Source organism: Mesoplodon bidens (assembly GCF_964165515.1).
Source record: "Mesoplodon bidens genome assembly, chromosome: 1".
Classification (NCBI taxonomy): domain Eukaryota; kingdom Metazoa; phylum Chordata; class Mammalia; order Artiodactyla; family Ziphiidae; genus Mesoplodon; species Mesoplodon bidens.
Window position 1 is genome coordinate 106,082,737 of NC_138176.1, and position 18,226 is coordinate 106,100,962.

The following is an 18,226-nucleotide window of genomic DNA, read 5'->3' on the forward strand; positions in this document are numbered from 1 at the left end:
AATTTCAAAAAGTATGAAAACTCTCGGGAGCCTAAGACCCCGCCAGAGGCCTAGAAGTCAGTTTAAGAAAGTAAATGCCAATGCTGCCAGCCTGGTCTGGCTGCCAGCCCGGTCTGGCTGCCCGGAGGACGGTGCCGAGAGCCCTTGGCCAGAGGCTGCAAAATACAGGCCCCCTCCTTGGTGGGACTGCGGGGTCTGCCGGCCAGCAGCCTGCTGCCTGGGCTGGACCCAGCATGCCCTGGGGATTCACTCCCACGAGCAGGATGCGCTGTGCCTGCTCACAGCAGCTCATTCTCAAAGGTGGACTTTCCCCCATCGTGAGGAATCCAGTTGCTGACTTTGGTTCAGAGGCTCAGGGCGGCAGGACTGAAGTCCCTCTGGCTCCCTGGCCGTTTCCCTCTTGGTGCCTTGATGGAGGTGGCCACGCCAGCAATCACAACGCATAGTAGGCAAAAGGAGAAAGTAGTGGTGATAGAAAGGGTACCAGCCCCCGTCCCTCCACACGTCAGCCCTTTCAAGAGCCTTCCTGGGAGCTGGGGGGTACCCACCGCACGTGGCTGGGAACACAGCCTCATCTCACCCTGACCCAACAACAGAGAAAGGGGGAGAGTGGTTCGGGGTAGAGTCCTGTGCTTCTCGGTTACAAAGTCCTGCACAGCTTCTGAAAGCGCCGGCACAATCCGTCTCTGCACTGGGCTTGAAGACTGTTCCCTGCCCCCGGCCGGACTCACCATTGTGGTGACCCCTGTCCGGGGGCCTCGCCTCACCTCCCTGTGCAGCCCCAGCTCCCTGGTGCCCCTGGGCCCACAGCTCTGCCAGGCGCTGCCTCTGTCTGCAAGCCCTGTGCCTGCTGTGGACAGGCAGTACGGTGACAAGCGTGCACACACGGTATGGTGACAAGTGTGCACAGGCTGTACAGTGACAAGGACAGGACATGGCCCCTTCCCTCGGAAGCAGCGTCCTAGAGGCAGAGACCAGGTCACACAGAGGGCAAAGCACACGCCCCCCCACCCCCCCACATGCCTACCCTCCTTCCCTGAAGGCTACAGGCCTTCAAGACCATCCTGCACCACGCCTCCCCCCTCCCTGAGTGCACAGGGCGCGCCTCCTTCGTCCGCCCCAAGGAGGGGCTGGCACAGGGTCTGGGGTCATAGCCCCCAGCAGGTGTCAGAAGCCAACCCAGATCCTACCTTCTTTTTTAAAATCAATTTATTTATTTTATTTATTTATTGTTGGCTGCGTTGGGTCTTCATTGTGGCACGTGGGCTTTCTCTAGTTGCCGTGAGCGGGGGCTACTCTTCATTGCGGTGTAGCGGGCTTCTCATTGCGGTGGCTTCTCTTGTTGCAGAGCACGGGCTCTAGGTGCGTGGGCTTCAGTAGTTGTGGCTCACGGGCTCAGTAGTTGTGGCTTGTGGGCTCTAGAACGCAGGCTCAGTAGTTGTGGTGCACAGGCTTGGTTGCTCCGTGGCATGTGGGATCTTCCTGGACCAGGACTTGAACCCCGTCCCCTGCATTGGCAGGTGGATTCTTAACCACTGGACCACCAGGGAAGCCCCCAGCTCCTACCTTCTAAGCACGGGGCACGCCTGGCCCATGCTGGCCAGATCCTTGCAGACCGTGTTCCGTGCGGCCAAAGAAGAGCTTCCAGGGCCGACCCCTGGGGTGTCCCCCTCCTCCATCCCCACCCCTTGCACACATGCACACCTGCCAGTCCCTGGCTCTTGAGTCTACGTCCCACCAGGAGCCCTGCCCCTCAGCAGCACCTTTGTTGCCTACACATCTCCTTCCACTGCAGCGTCCACACACCCCCTCTTCCTCACCCAGAGGCAGGAGGAGACAGACACCCCTCAAGGGGGTGCCTGAGGGGGCTCAGAGAAGTGGGGCACCGAGCAAGGACTCCCCCAGCGGAGGGGGCTGGAGTGAGTGCTGACTCCTCCCCTGGAGCTCAGCCCTGGGCCCAGACCCAGGCGGGGAGCGTGGTGTCTCTGGGACGGGGAGTGGCCAGGAGGGCAACAGCAAGGTGCCCAGGCCGTGGGTCAGGACCCAGGAGCAGGGACATGCTGGGGCCTTGTGTCTGCAGAATGGCCTCGAGTAGAGCCTGTCAGGGTCCCTGCCCCTGCGATGGTCCAAGGGGGGCTCTTCTTCCTCAAAATGCTCAGCCCCACCGTGTCCTCGTCAGGCTCCCCAGGTTGGGGGGTCGGGGCAGGGGGTCCCCCGGACCCTCTTATCCTGGGCCCTCTGCCTCCAATGCATCATTCTAACCTGTGTTCTCCTCCTCCTGCAGGCTGTCCTGGTGACGGTGCCTTGACCCCCCACCCACCAGCCCCTGCCTGGGTCCTCCCACTCCCCACTGAGCCACATCCTCACGGGCACCTTGTGCCAAAACCTAGGCGGATTGGCCAGCACCGGGCAGCGCCCCACGTGCCCCTGTGCACATGCCCCACCCTGCGCCCCTTGTCACAGGCAGGGACAGAGCACAGAAGGCCCACGCACGGGGGCGACTCCCTCAACCGCATGTCTTGCAGGTTGGTTGCCCAGATTCACGACGAGCTGCTGTTTGAAGTGGAGGATTCACAGATTCCTGAGTTCGCAGGTGAGCCCTGAGGAACCAGGGTTGTTTCTATTTCACGAATAGTTACAGTATCTCCCTGGGGGCTCACAGGCCCGCTCCCTGCACCTGCTGTGTGTCACCTGCAGAAGGGCCAGCCTTGTTTGGGGGCCCTTGAGAGGTCTGGACGGCCACTCCCTGGCCAGCAGCCCTTGGGGAACGCTAAGTGCCCTACTGGGGGCCCTGCATCAGCCCCAGGGGCCCCGGAAAGATGGGGGTGGCATTGGGACCCCTGGCTGGCGGGAGCCAGGCGGTGGGGCCGGCAGCAGGGTTAGTGCTGGAGCATCGGGGTGGCTGAGGCCCACAAGCTGAGCACAGACTCCAAGCCTGGGTCCCACCCTGCCCCCGCGACAGGCACCACCCGCTGTGAGCCCTCCGGGATTCTTTGAAGCTAGAGACCACCTGTCCCCTGACTCAGTCCTCAGGTTGGGCAGGACTCCTCCCCTAAACAACCACCACTGCAGTGGGCATGGGGGCCTCTCTTCTGCCTCTCTAGTGAGAGCAGGAGCCCTAGGGCCCTGGTCCCTCTAGGCCCTGCAGGGCCTGTGAGGGAGGTGGCCGAGGGTGGAGAGAGTACAGGGCTGGGCATTAGGGCTGGGCGCCAGCCTCCCAACCAGCTCCCAAGTGACAACTGGCCGAGCCCTCCCCTAGCTCCGCCACCACCTGCAGAGACCTGCCCTGAAAAATGGTGAGACCACTATCCTCAGCACCCCAGCCTACACACACCCCCATCTTACAGTTGGGAAACCAACACATGGCAGGGCCCCATCCTACACAGGGCCCCATCCTACACGAGGCTTAACCCTACATGGGGCTTAACCCTACACGGGGCCCATCCTACACGGGGCTTAACCCTGCACAGGGCTTAACCCTACACGGGGCTTCATCCTACACGGGGCCCCATTTTACAATGGGCTTCATCCTACACGGGGCCACATCCTACACAGGGTCCCATCCTACATGGGGCTTAACCCTACACTGGGCCCATCCTACACGGGACCCCATTTTACAATGGGCTTCATCCTACATGGGGCTTCAGCCTACACGGGGCCCATCCTACACGGGGCCCCATCCTACAAGGGCTTCATCTTTCACGGAGTCCTTTCCTACACGGAGCCCCATCCTACACAGGGCCTCATCCTACACAGGGCCCCATCTTACACAGGGCTTCATCTTACACAGGGCTTCATCCTACACGGGGCCGCATCCTACATGAGGCCGCATCCTACATGGGGCTCCATCCTACAAGGGCTTCACCCTACACAGGGCCCCATCCTACACCAGGCCCCATCCTACAAGGGCCCCATCCTACACGGGGTCCCATACTACGTGGGCTTCATCTTTCACGGAGTCCCATCCTACATGGGGCCCCATCCTACATGGGGCCCCATCCTACACGGGCCCCCATCCTACACGGGGCCCCATCCTACAAGAGCTTCATCCTAGGGGCCTCCCTGGTGATGCAGTGGTTGAGAGTCCGCCTGCCGATGCAGGGGACGCGGGTTCATGCCCCGGTCTGGGAGGATCCCACATGCTGCAGAGCGGCTGGGCCCGTGAGCCATGGCCGCTGAGCCTGCACGTCCGGAGCCTGTGCTCCACATCGGGAGAGGCCACAGCAGTGAGAGGCCCGCATACTGCAAAAAAAAAAAAAAAAAAAAGAGCTTCATCCTACATGGGACCCCATCCTACACGGGGCCACATCCTACACAGGGCTTCATCCTACCGGGGGGCCTATCCTACATCATCATTTGAAATCTGTTTGGAAATAATGGGCCTGAAACAAACCATTTGATGGGATTGGCTGGTGCTCAGCTGCTGGTTGAAAAGGAAAGAAAAAGTTCTACATCTGGAGGGAGCCCTCTTAGGAACAGTCCAGTTCCCGTTCATCCTGGGGGCAACTGCTAACTGTTTCTGGCAGGCATTGAGGCTCTGCTCCCTGTGGCTCCCTGAGGGATGCAGGGGCCTCGGCCACAGGCCAGCACTCAGAGGCACCACCCGGCACTGTGCTGGGAGAGCTCTGGGGTCTCGACCCAGCCACGGACCACGAGACAGGTGAACCCAGTGGGGGCCGGGGCTGGCTGCCATCTCTGAAATGCTGGGTGGTCAGGACACACCTGATGGCGGCCCACAGGGCAGACCCAGGATGTGGCTCTGGGGCCCCCAGCCCAGGGACCCTGCCCTCATGGGCCATATGGTGCAGGCCGGGGACACGGGTCACCCCAGGGAGAGGCCTGGGAGAGAGCCAGCTCTGCCCGACCGCCACCGCCCCTCTGCCCAGTGGTTACTTGGGGTCACTCGTTTAGTCAGTTGCACAAAGGAGGGGATACACAGGAGGACCTGGCATTGTCTGCACACCCAGTGAGGGGGTGTCAGGGTCCGACTCCTCCCATTAGAAGCACCTGGACACCCCTGCAGCTCCCCAGGGAGGCCGGGCCCTCTGCAGGGCTCCCCTAGAGCGGGCTGGGCCCACGCTGCCCGCCCACCTCCCCACAGCCGGACCCAGGAGCCACAGCAAGTGGCTCCCCACTCCCCGGCCACACCAGTGTCCCTCTGCAAGCACAGAGAGGGTAGCGAGGCCTTCGGGCAGCCGCTGATCCTGCGCCAGACACCCCAGGCCCCGTGCCCCTGCGAGTCAGCCAGGGACCCCTGGGGCCGCAGAGGACAGAGAACAAGGCAGCCTCCGCCCATTCCTTGGGCGTTCTTTTGGCAATCTTTGTACTGAAATGTCAGATAACTTAGGGTGGAATGAAATATTCATTTATCAAAGGGGCAGAAGGGTTTGGAGCAAACCCTGAGGAACAGAGCCAGCCAGCCCCTCCCGCCGGGCTGCTCCCGGCCCGGCCCCCAGTGCCATGGAGCTGTCCTTGCAGCGTCACGGGCATGTGAAACTTCACAGGGGTTTCGGTGGAAGCACAGGTCGTCCTGCCTGGGCTGCTCGGCCCAGCAGGATTGCCTGGCCTGGCCACCCGGGGCGGGGTGGGGGGCACTGGCACGGGGCGCCCACAGCTGCAGACAAGCGTGTGGCCGGGGCTACAGCAACGCTTGGGACCTGAGGGCCCTGCTCGCGGCACCCACTGTTGGGGCCCGTTAAGGCGCCTTCAAGCACATGCCAGTGGGAGTTGGAACTAGTTGGGGAGAACCGCAGTGGCTGCCAGAGCAACCAGTACAGGTGACCATGACTGTGTGGACTTGGGAGAACCGGGGATCCTGGGGGCTGGGGTAAGGCTGGGGCCCGGGTGTCCTCCTGGCGCCAGCTCTGCCAGGCAGGCTCGGGCTGCCCTTCTGTCTTGCCTTTGTGCCAGCCCTCGTCAGGGGAACCATGGAGGCCCTGCAGCACGTGCCGGCGGTGGAGCTGCAGCTGCAGGTAAGGAGGCGGGGCAGGAGCCGGGCAGGGCCAGGCTTGGGGGAGGAATTCATCAGCCCTCCCCCCAGGCCACCCTCACCTGCCCCAGGTGCACCTGGACGTGCCAAGCCAGTCCCAGCCAGACTGCTGGCTGTTGGCTCTCAGAGGGGGCTCCAGGTCCTCACCGGGAAGACCTTCGGGCCCAAGCTCCCCCAGGGTGGTGGGGAAGGTGGAGGAGTAACAAGGAGGTGAACGTCCTTGAAGTCCTGCACATGGGCCCGCACAGGGTCAGCAAGCACCTTGGAGACCCTGGAAAGACTGCAGGGAAGGATGGCTTGCCCCTCGTCCCATGGTCGCTCCCTCCTCCCTGCCGTGGAAGCAGCCATGCTCTGTGCCCCTGGGGCCTCTGCACCCATCCCACCGTTAACTTCACCCCTCACCTCGCCCTGCGGGCGGCAGCTTGGCAGCATGAAGGAGCGCCCACGCAGGCCCAGCTGGGGGCGGGAACTCCCGTGTTCTGGAGTGGTTGGCGTTTGCTCCTGTGGCAGGTGGAGACGTGGGGGGCCCCGAGGTCCCCAGCAGCCCAGGAAGCCCCGCCTCACCCCACTAGTAGCCCTGCAGGTGGCAGGGGGCTGCAGCTGTGAGTGGCCCCCTCCCATTGAGAGGGAGCTCTTGAGCCGTGGTCAAGGGCGCCCTCAGGATCAGGTCCCTAGGAGGGCTCTCCAGACCCCTCTGCACCTCTTGAAGTTAGCTGATCCCCCTGGGGGACCACAGGTGGCCCCAGGACACACCTCCCTACGCCAGAGCCCCCTGCCTGGCCAGCCCCTACGAGCTCCTTGCTACACAGGGGCCCTGGCAGGTGAGTGGGGCTCAGCCAAGACCGAGGCATCGTGACAGGGTGGGTGTGCGGTGAGCCCGTTTACCTGTTGCCGCGTGTGTGTAAGTGTGCGTCTGTCCGTAGCTGAGCTGCTGTGGCCGTGTCTAATCGTGTGTCTTGGGGCAAGTGGCTGCCTGCGTGGGGGTCTGGGCAGTGGCTGGGAAGGCCTGGCGCTCACCTCTGGCTGCCACCCGCAGGTGCCCCTGAAGGTAAGCCTGAGTGTCGGCCGCTCGTGGGGACACCTGGCACCACTGCAGGAGGCCCGGGCCCATGACCCCACCACCGTCCTGCCGAGTTTCCAAGCAACCGCTCAGCCACCGCAGGCCCCTGAGCGCCTACCCCCGTGCACGCATTTTTCGCCTTCATTTGGTCTGTAGCCCCAGGCAACAGCGGGGAAGAGAACTGGTTTCCACCAGCCCGCTGTGTGGCCTTCCCCAAGGTCAGAGTCAAGCACTTGGTACTCGGTTAGGGCCACCTTCCCACTGGAGCTGGGGCAGCTGGGTGCCCCCTGGAGTAAACGCCTCTTGTGAAAGTGCTCGGGCCTGTCCGCGTGAATTCTTCCTGTGGGTGGGATACACCATGTACGCAGCCCTCAGCCACTTGGGCACAGCCAGGGCAAGCACCCCAGGCAGGAGTGGCCCAGCCCTAGGTTGCCCCAGGCTGACAGCTGCTTACCACCTCGCGGGTGCCCAGGAGCTGCCAGCCGTCTGGCTCCCAGGGCCTCCAGGGCCAGGGCAGTGACGTACTGGCCAGAGATCACAGCCTGACCACCCTCCTGAGGGCCAGAGGGGCCCGTGCACAGGTGCTTGCTGGCCAGGTGTCCATGCGAGCCGGTTCTCACAGACCCCCAGGGCCGAGGGAGGGCATGGCCCATGCACCCCTGGAGCCTCACAGCAGCCTGTGACAGAGGTGCCACCCCCGGCATGGTGGGGACACTGAGGCACGGGAAGGTCACCTCACTGGGACAGGTGTCCCAGCAGGACTGCAGCGGGGCTCCCCCCGGCCCTGCCCCGCACCACTGCCCAGCCGCCTGTCTCATCCCGGGGCCCCATTCCCAGACCACCCTGGTCTGGGTCCAGGCTCTGCATGCCACCCTCCAAGTGGGGTGCAGCGCCTACCCAGGGCAGGGCGAGCATGTTGACAGGGCCCAGATGCAGCTCCAGGAGTGGGCACGGGTTTCCCCCCCGCCACCGGCTGTGGACTCTGCTCCTGTTTAATGGCAACTAGAGCCCACGGGACGTGGCAACATCTTTTCTGAGTGACGTGGATTGTCACAGTTTATCATGCCCAGGCCCGTTTTTCTCATGACTTCAAGATCTTGTCACTGGTCTTATGGAGTGTGCAGGGTCCAGATGGCCAGGCCTGACCGCCATGTGATAGAACATCCCAGAACCTGGAGAGCTGCCAGGGCCCGCCACGCCACTGCCTCTGTAGTGTGTCCGTATGTCTGAGTGGCAGCCTGTCTTCATGCTCTGTCACCTCAGAAGCAAGACCATTGCCGGGCTTCACAAGGAGCATCTCACTCAAGCAAACGACCGTCCTTGGGAGCTGACATCTCTGGGCCAGCGCAGACCGCCATGTGCCTTGTGGGGGGAAGCTACGTGGGGTGGGCACATCCCAGAGCGTCCCAGTCAGACCCGCAAGAAGGGAACACGCCTGACACCCTCGGGGCTGAGGGGTGGATGGACCCTGCGAGGACGTTCCCTCCCACCTAGAAGCCGGGCCAGGGCAGGAGAGTGCAGCCAGGGGAAGGCCTGCTGTGGAGAGCCGTCCACGCTGGGTGGGCTGCAGGAGCCTTTGGACACGGATGGGTGTATGTCCACCCTGAGCCTCAACGTCCCTGCCCCACCCCCATGCCCTGCTCTTCAGCTGGACACCCCCATTCCATCACCCTCCCTTCCTTACAGACACTGGGGGTCCCACTGCCCCTCCCACCTGGGTCCCACACCTCGTGCCATCCCTCAGAGCCGACGTGCTCCAAGGAGGCGTCAGACAGACGGGCAGACCCCCAGGCCTGCAGGAGAGCCCTGACTGACACAGAAATGGGGGCCTCTCAGCCCACAGGTCACCCAGGCACCTGCTCCGGCCTCCGGGAGGAGGGGCCCAGCATCTCCAGGAAAGCAACCCTTCCTGGCCCAGCGTCGCGCAGACGACACCTCAAGAAAGCATGGAGCCTGGTTCCATCAACTCCGGTTTTATTGAAAAACAGCAGCATTGGGGTCTGGGCAGGTGGAGGGACACTGCTCCCGGCCCCTCCCATCGCTCACACACGCACAGGAAGCCTGGGACCCTCTCCCCAGCCCTGCAGCCTGTCTCCTCTGGACGCAGTGCACGGCCCCTCCGGGCCCTCTCGGGGGCTGTTTGGTACATCCTGGGATGTCAGGACAGATGCCACAGTCCTGGGCTCACTAACGGTAAACACAATAAGTGAAACCAGCCACCATGACACGTTCCAGGCTCTGGTGCCCAAGGACACCGCGTCCACGGCAGCTGTGGTCAAACAAATCTGATCTCGGCCAGTCTGGCTGAGTGTCACTGCCCTTGCCACCCTCCCCATACGGCCAGAGAGCTGGGCAAAAGCTCATCCTGGTCACCCTCCTTCACACAGGTTGTCGGCACCCTTGGCCAGGGAGGAAGGAGCGCTAGATTCAAGGTCCGCTGGGTCCGGAGAAGGAGCGTGAATGAGGCCTCAGGCCAGCCGTATTGCCGAGCGCCTCCCAGCCGCCCCTTCCCAGCCAGAGTGGGCCCTCGGCCCCCAGGCTCCCTCCCTGCACACACACACACACACACACACACGCAGAGGCACACGTGTGTGCATGTACCCACAGGCACACATGCACACACACAGGCACACCCCTTTTCCAAAATGGCTAATTATTGCTGTTAAAAAACCACATCCAACAACAGTAGCTTGGGGCTCCCCCTCCCTGACCCCGGGCAGCCCACTTGTCAGTGGACCTCACGCCATCACTGAGAGCCTGTCCTTGCCACCATGGAGCAAACACAGTCCAGGATCTGCCCCACACCCAGCCCAGAACTCGAACCCAAAAGCCTCGGCCAGAGGGCCACCAGCACAGGTACACAGCCTGTGGCCAAAATGATTCACAGAAGCGGCTTCAAACAGACACAGGAGCAGCAGGAACACGGAGGACATGGCCAGGGAAAGGCAGCAGGCTCCCAAGGCCTGGGGGCCACTGTCCAGCCGTCCCCCAGACACTGACGGGAAGGCGGCCCCAGGGATGTGCCCAGCGCCTGAGGACGGGCAGAGACCCACATCGACAAGTGTCAACATGCCTCCCAGAGGCCAGAGCCAGGCCCTGTGGCCCAGAGAGCCTCCTAAGCACTTGCCCGATGCCAGAGGGGCCACCTGAGAAAGGACACCCAGAGCAGGGTAGGGGCCGCCCCAGGACCGTGTGGCCTCCCAGCCCAAGCCTTCTGCCCCCCGTCCCTCCCCAATTCCACCCAAGGGCAGCAGGGGGAGGCCAGGCCGGACACGATGGAGGTACCAGGTGGGAGACACTGCCACGGCCCTTCCTGGGGCCGGGCCACCTGGCTGGCCTCAACACACGCACACCACCCACCCTGGCTGCCCATCCTCGGAGGCCAGCTGTCTGAAGAGCCCATACCTGGGCAGGGGGAGCTACCCCTGGGACAGCCCGCCAGCCACATGCCAGGACCCTGGTGGCACTGGGCCATCCAGAGGTGCTGGAGCCTTCAGCTGCCCTGGATCCCACTGCCTGGAGGTGCCCATCGGGCCTGTGTTCCAGGTTCATCTAACGTAGACATCCTGAGTGCTCTGCCTTCCGCTTTCTGCTCCAGAAACAGACAACAGAAGCCCTGGAAGCCCAACCCCTGAGCACAGGTGCCGGGCCCAGGGCTGGCTTTCCAGTCTGGGGAGGCCCAGGAGCCAGTAGGGAGGGGAGGGGGCCCAGGGCTGCCCAGTGCAGAGAAGCTGCCCAGACACATCACTGGGCAGGACCCCAGGAGGACGCTTCACAGAGGTAGAAGAAGTAACATCAGAATTTCTACAAAGGTATAAAATTCACATCTCAGTGCATGTTTGTGGAGCAGTTAGCTCCCAGGCTGGAGGAAGGACGGGAGACCTGCGCCCCGTGCTCCTCAGGAGCTCAGGAGCCGCACGCTGGCCGGGCAGGGGTCCTGACCTGGGCTCAGCATGCCCCCAGCCTGGGGCACATGGGTGCCTCTGCCCACCTCAGGGGCCAGGCAGCAGCTGGACAGCAGAGTTCCGGACACATGGCCACCCTGCCACACCCCTCCTGGCACTCTCCTGGCAGCAACAAGAGGGCATAAGGAAAGGTCAAGAGCCCAGCCAGCACCCACCACCCTCTGGGCCACCGACTGGGGCGTGGGGAGGACACAGCATCGACAGACACCAGCAGGACAGGAGGGGCCACACCACTGCCAGGAGCAACACCAGCGAGGCACTTTGGTCGATGCCAGGAGACGTGGGCAGTCCCGGGGGCTCCAGTGGCCCCACCCACGTGCCCCACCCCAGGGACGGGAGGTCCAAAGGCACAGGATCAGAGGAAGCTGGCAGCATCCCAGTGCCACCACCTGACACCTGACAAGACACGACCCACCACGTGGACTTCACGGGCCCCCACCTGCCCTTCCCACCCGGCCAGGCCTCAGGCCAGCTGCAGCCCCAACTCGCCCCATGCCAACTAAGGCCACCCCAAGCCGACACCAAACCAAACAGAAAGAGGAAAAAGGCACAACTGTTTGTTTTCCATTTTGCTAAAACACTTTACGTCTGTCTGTATAATCCAGATTAACAAAATCTGAGAGCTGCAAGAAAATAGGGTGCCGATTTCTGTACAGTCTACAAAATTCCCATCCCCAAGTAGGGACCGGGCGCCACCAGGGAGAAATGTACAGGGGAGCACGGGGTCTGTACAATGTTCTGCAAATATCTCAGTTGCTGACAGCACAAAAGGCCCCTCAGGAAACTAGGCTTGTTCCGTCCATCTGCTTATTTCCAAAGCGCCTCTTTAAGAATGCTCCCTCCATGGTCCCGCACATGGGACCCAGCTCAGTGGCCCGTGACGCCTGCCACTTTCCCCTCCCCCAAATCCCCAAATAAGGGGGTCTTGTCGGGCATCTCTGCCCTCCTGCCACCAGGCGAGGTCTGGGCTTACAGCTGGACATGCAGGCACTGCCAACCACCACCTTCCTCTCCCCCTCTGGGCCGCCCCCGCACCCAAAGGCCGCTGCCTGAGACCTCAAGAAGGAGAGGGTGGAGGCACTGGTCCCCCAGAGCCTCCTGCCCTGGAAGGCCACCAGGAACTTGCTCCCATCCTGCCCTCCGTCCTGCAACACGAGAGCTCGACAGAGGTGGCCCGGAGCCTCCTCACAAAGCAGGAATGCTCTTTGGGGGGAAATTATGTTAAGTCAGGGTCTCCCTCCAGATTCCAAACTGAAACCCTCCACCCACCCGGCCACCCACCCCACCCAACTGGGCCAGAAATAGTGCATTCTAGACCACACAGATGTGTGTGTGTGTGTGTGTGTGTGTGTGTGTTAAGGTATAAACTACCGTTTTGTCCCAAGAATTAAAGTCATGCAGAGTGCTATTCTGTCTAAATAACTTATTAAAAAATAGGTCGGCTTCAGGCTGGGAGAAGCTGCGGGCTCAGTGGTGCAGGCAGCAGCCTGGGTTGGTAAGATTCACAGGACAGAGCCTGTCAGCCGCAAGGCAGGAGGTCCTCAGGGAGGTCTGGGGGAGGCCACCAGGATCAAGCTGGCACTGGGGGAGAGATGACCCCATGACTGCCTCCTACCCTGCTCTCCTGAAGGGCCCTGACCACAGCTGTACAACATGTTGCCATGGGAACCACACCTGGGCGATGCCACCCATCAGCAAAGCCCGGGCAAAGGAGGGGCAGGTACCAAAAGGAAAGACAGGTGATCCGATGTCAAAGCAGAGCTGAACTGGGTGAAGCAAGGGGCAAGGTGGACAGTCAGGCCTCCCAAGAGGCTGGGGGTGGGGGCGCTCACCAGTCTGGGTCCAGTCCAGGCAGGGCAGGGGGCGGGAGGCTGTGGGCATGCGGCATGCTGCGGCCAGGCCACATCCTCAGCATGCACAGAGCAAAGCGGGCCCGCAGCCAGCTCAGCGCCCCGTGGGGCAGTGGCCGACCGGTGCAGCAGGCCACGCCTGCTGGGGACTGATGGCTGAGCCACCGCCTGGCTGGTGGCCAGGGGTCTGCTGAGCGGGGGCCTCGCTACAGAGGCTCTGTGCTTGGTGGGCAAGGCTGGGCCCACCCCCACCCCGGGGGTGGGCTGGAAGGGGCCCCTCGCGCCAGAGCCGGGCAGCTGCGTGGGCTCGCGGTGGTCCACGCTGTCACTCCTCAGGACGCGGCCCCAGCAGACTGGGGAGGGCAAGGGGCGTGGCTGGGAACAACCCACCTCGCCAGGTGTTACGGATGAGCAACGGCCCCGCACCCCCCCAAGAACCAGCCAAAGAACCGTGTGGTGCCGAAAAAGGAAAAACCCAACACAAACGCCAAGGTGAGCGTCTGAAAGCAGCCCGGGCGGCGGGCAGGAGGGCACAGGTGGATGGGGCGGTGGGCGGGACAGCGGGCAGGTGGGTGGCGGTCACTCCTCACGCAGCTGCAGGCGGTAGCGGTGGTAGCGGACCTGGAAGAAGAGGCGCTCGGCCAGCGAGAGGGTCATGCCAGGCATCACGTAGCGGTCACTTGAGCCCATGTGCCTGAAGCCCAGCGACTCGTACAGCTTGTGGGCGGCCACCTTGACGGCTGTCGTGCCTAACACTACGGCAGAGTAGTTGTGCACCAGGGCGAACTCCAGCACCTTACGGCCCAGCGCCTTGGCGATGCCCTTGCCACGGAAGCGTGAGTCCACCGACATGCGCAGCAGCTCCACCGTGTTGTCCGCCGCGTGGGCTCGCGCTGCCACGATGCCCACCACGTTGCCATCCAACACGGCCACCCAGAAGCAGGAGCCTGCGGGGAACGGGGCGGTCAGGGCCACTGGCGCTACTGCATGACACAGCCACCCCGGCAGAGCCCTCTGGGCAGAGGGAACCAGGCCCAATCTGCCTGCTGCCTGCAGCAGCCCTGGAGCCACCCTGACCCTGGGCCTGAGGCTGGGCAGCCAGCCCTGTGGTCAGGCCAGCCGTCCCCACCCCCGGCCCAGACCAATCGCGGCCCCACGCAGGGCAGGAGGAGGAGGAGGAAGACCTCAGGGAGATGAGGGAGCAAGAGGGACAGAGGGATGAAGACCAGAGGGGAGAGGCCTGCAGGGCACAGGCCACGGGGAGAGCCATCTCCTCTGGGGACCCAGGGCCAGGGGCTACAGGAGGCAAGTCCAGGGGGCAGTGCCTGCTCCGAGGAGCCCAGCCTGCACACGCCGTACCCGCGGCCACGCCAGCCTCCACTGCCATGTCCTCCCACCAGCCACCCCCCAGGCCCCCGCCCCAGCCTTGCTCCTGCAGCAGCCAAACCCTCCCCGGCTAACGCTCCTTCCCCGGACCCCCACCCGGAAGAACTCTTCACTCTACCGCCTTACGCCTGGGGGGTCCCCCTCTACCACATCTGCCAACGCGGCCCCCATCAGCCCGTCAGCTCTGCCAGGCAGTCTCCGGTCTCCTTCACCGTCAGACCCTGAGACTGAGACCGGGCACGTGGCCTGAGCTCGGGAAGGAGCTGACCGCCCCCTCCACCGGCGGACCTGCCCACTGTCCGGGAGTTCGGGCTCTCCCCACCTGCCCAGGCCCAGGTCAGAGGTCAGCACAGTCCTGGGAGCCTCGTGCCTCCCCAGGCCTCGGTTCCCCCGTTGCGGGAGCAGCTCCCACGAGTCCAGCACGGCCCCACCAGCCGCTGTCCAGCCTCTCTGCCCCTGCAGGATCTTCCTGCACACCCACCAGACATCTCAGGAGGGGCGAGCAGGGCCCTGCCCCCCATGTCACACCCAAGGACACTGCACTCCAAAGAGGGCAGGGCCACGCTGGGCCCCAACCCCTCTTCTGCTCCTGCAGCCTGGGCTTTGGTGCCCGGTGGGTCTCACGCTTCTGTCCCCTCCCGTCCTGGGGGGAGCCAGGCTGAAGCCAGAGCTCCATGGAGGCTGATAAGATGCTTTGTTTGGGCTTGGGAAAGGGTCAAGGAGAACCAAAGGTGCCCAAGGCCAGCCAGGCAGCCTCGGGGAGGGGAAAAGACCAGCCACCAGAGTGCAGGAGCTGGCCGGGCCAGAGCGCGTCACCCCTGTCCCGGGATGCCTTGCCTCTCTTGTCCCCACTGCCCTTCCCTGGCACTCACCAGGATGCTGCTAGACCCTAACCAACCAGGGGCACTCTGTCCCTCTCCTCAGGGACCTTCCTGCACCTGGAAGGCCCTCATGCCCCAGCTCCAGGCATGGAGAAAAGCAGGACCCTGCCTCCCAGGACCCACCCTGCCTCAAGGCCAGCCTGGAGAGTAAAGAATGGCTCCAGACCAGGTCCCAGCCCCTCCCTCTACAGAAGGCCAGGGCGAGACCCTGGGCTTACTAAGTGGCCCAGAAACCAGAAGTGGGACCCCTGTTCTCCTAGGGTCCTCATTCCCCCAGAGTGACCTCTGCCCTCTCCCCACCATGTGGTCCTCTGCCACACAGGGCCCTAGCATTCCAGGCCGGCCCAGGATCCAACAAGGCACGCCCAACAGGACCGGAGAGAGGTGAGAAAGACCCTCGTCCCCCCATGAAGCACTAGGGCAGCACAAACAGCAGGGCCAGGACACCATGGCCCAGGGCCAGCTCAGGTCACTCAGAGCCCTGCCCTCAGAAGACACAGGACGGAAGCCCGGCCATACTCAGCGGAGAGGGCCTAGTCCTGCCAACCCCAGCGCCTGCCAGCCTGCGGCCAGAGCCCTTGGGCACCCAGAAGGCTCGGGTCACGGGGGTGCCCCAGCCCAGGCTGACCTGTGCCCAGCCCCTGCCCCAGGCCCGCCCCGAGGTTGCTGCGCTGGGGGCAGCTCTGCCAGAAGGAGGGGCTGGGGAGGAGGGCAGGAGGGAGAAGGGGGGAGGAGGAGTCCAGAGACCCCCGGGGACTCACCAGGGGGCTTCATGTAATACTGCTCAATGTCGGCCATGTCTGTGTGTAGCGCGCAGTCCAGGTAGGCGAGGACCACCTTCCGGCTGTAGTAATAGCGCAGGCCCAGCAGCCCTGCTGGCACCAGGCACGTCAGCAGCAGCGAGCGGGTCAGGGCAAAACAGAGCGCTGCGGGGAGAGGTGGCGCCCGGTGAGTGGTCGGTGGGGCAGAGCCTGCGGGGATAGCCCCACAGACCAGCGCGGGGGAGACGGACCCAGGCCCACCAGCCCCCTGGTAAATAAGCCAGTTAGGGACATGCGCAGAGGAGAGACCATGCCAAATACGCCAGGCCTGTTTCCTCCGGAAGAGCAAAGAACATCACAGCTGCTCCTTCTACTTTTCCCTATTATCAAACTTCTCACCATCGGACACGTTACCTTTATAACCTGACATCATAGGATTTCTTAATATGCTGAGCACCGCAGTGGCCTCTCGGCAGGCTGCCCTCAATAGCTGGCGGGCACAGCCCAGGACAGGGCTACTGAGGGGTGGCCCCTGCCCATCGCCCCGGCCCGCTAGCTGGGGAAGGGGCTTTGTCCACAGCCTGGCCCACACGGGGCAGGGCGGGGGAGGGTGCCAAAGAGCTGCCTGGCCAGGCACCTGCAGGCCGTCCCACCCTTGGGAAGTGGGGGCCCCGCCTTCCAGCAGGAGGGCCCCAGCCAAGAGCCCTCCCTGGGCCAGCCTCTGGGTGCTGCGAGGACAGGGGCCAGGGGGAAACTGCTTCCAGTCTAGGCTACCGGGATGCAGACGTGCCTGCAGTGAAAGTGCCTCTGCTGCGTGACCTTGGGAAAGTCCCACCCCCAGCCTCAAGCTCCTCACTTCTGAAATGGGGAGAACCACCCTCCCGCGACAGAGCCTCAAGGGGCAAAGCCCCAAGGCCCCTGTCGGGGCCGCCCACCGTGAGGGCCCACTGCCCCTCGCTCTGCATCCTCAGCGCACACCCTCCCCCGGAACCCCAGGGAGCCGGCTGTCTTCCCCTCATAAATTAGCGCTCAGAGCCGCCGAGGCAGCCTCCCCCGCCCCACGGATTATATATAGTTACACGCGCCAGGCGCTGGGCCTCGGCAGCGGGCGCTACCTGCCGTCACCCCGCCCCCACCAGAGATGACCAGGAAGGGGACGCAGCTGGAGACCCCAGTTCCCCACCCGCAGCCCCTGCACCCGGCCCGCACTGGTTCCCACGCCCCCGCCCAGCGCGCCTTGGCCGGGAGCCCGGGCCGACCCCAGCGCTGGGGGCCACCTCGCCCCGGGCCTCCGCAGAACGCGCGGGTGCGTGTCCGCGCGCGTACGAGGGGGGGCGGGGGTCCGCTTCCGTCCCAGGACGAGGCCCCGGCCCGAGGCGGGGGCGAGCGGGCCGGAGGAAGTCCCGCGCGCGTCACCAGAGGGCCGGGCGGGCGCAGACTGCGGCAGGTGGGGGTGCGCCCGGCCGGCCGCGGCCCCGACCGCGCCGTCCCCGCGGGGTCCCCGCGCACTGACCGGCCAGCAGGGCGTAGAGCAGCTGTGTGCGCGGGTGGTGCCGCAGGCCGCGGAAGGCCGTGTTGGGGATGCGCTCCATGATGCCGTCGTAGAAGATGCGGCGCGCCGCCTCCTGCTCCGCCGCGCGGATCTCGCGGATGTACACGCCGCGCCCCTCCGGCAGCTCCGCGCCCCCCGTGCCGCCGAGGGGCTGGGGGCCCGGAGCGGGCGGGGGCGCGGCGGGGGCGGCGGCCGGCCCAGGAGCGGCGGGCAGCGGGGGCCACATGGCGCCGGCGGCGGCGAGCAGCGCGTCCTTCTTGGCCCCCGGCAGCGCCTCATGGTCCTCGGCGGCCACGATCTTCGTCTCGCAGACCATGTCGGGAGGCCCACAATGCATGCACCCGGCCGGGCGGCGCAGCGCAGGGACGCGGGCCGGGCTGCGGGCGGGCTCAGCCCGGGCCCAGGGCAAGGGCGCGGCGCCCTCGGACCCGCGGCGGCGGCGGCAGCGGCGGCGGCGGCGGCTGTTCAGGAGCGCGGGGCGGAGGCGGCGGGCGGCCGGGGCGCGCGCAGGGAGCTACGCCGCATTTTGGAGAAGTATTTATAATGCAGCGGCGCCGGTGCAGTCGCGGCGCCCGGGGTCCCGCAGGGTCCTAGCGTCCACTGCATTGGCTGCCGGGGGTCACCATGTGATCTCGAGGGTGGGAGCAGACGCCGCCTCCGCGCCCGCCCGATGGCACACTTGGTCGCTGCGCGGCGGCCGGGCGGGGGCGGCGCGGGCGGCCCGGGGAGCGACGGAGCGGCCGAGCCCCGCGAGGTGGCCGGGAACGAGCGAGCGAGCGAGC

At 64.6% G+C, this 18,226-nt stretch overlaps 2 protein-coding genes across 2 annotated transcripts in view; one reads left to right on the top strand and one right to left on the bottom strand.

The window, feature by feature from the left end:
* POLN (DNA polymerase nu) overlaps positions 1-7,217 on the top strand; it is a 185,782-nt gene extending 178,565 nt beyond the window's left edge. The window contains exons 24-26 of the mRNA XM_081254005.1: positions 2,526-2,593; positions 5,911-5,972; positions 7,026-7,217. Coding sequence (XP_081110131.1) covers positions 2,526-2,593; positions 5,911-5,972; positions 7,026-7,205 — 310 coding nt within the window. The 3' untranslated portion in view covers positions 7,206-7,217. The remainder of the gene's footprint in view (positions 1-2,525; positions 2,594-5,910; positions 5,973-7,025) is intronic.
* A 4,368-nt stretch (positions 7,218-11,585) lies between these two features.
* On the bottom strand, positions 11,586-17,781 carry NAT8L (N-acetyltransferase 8 like; the record flags this gene model as incomplete). The annotated part of the gene is made up of 3 exons (XM_081235245.1): positions 11,586-13,811; positions 15,893-16,057; positions 17,406-17,781. 3 exons carry the CDS (start codon positions 17,779-17,781, stop codon positions 13,444-13,446), a joined length of 909 nt encoding a protein of 302 aa, XP_081091371.1. The 3' UTR covers positions 11,586-13,443.
* Positions 17,782-18,226: the final 445 nt, after the last annotated feature.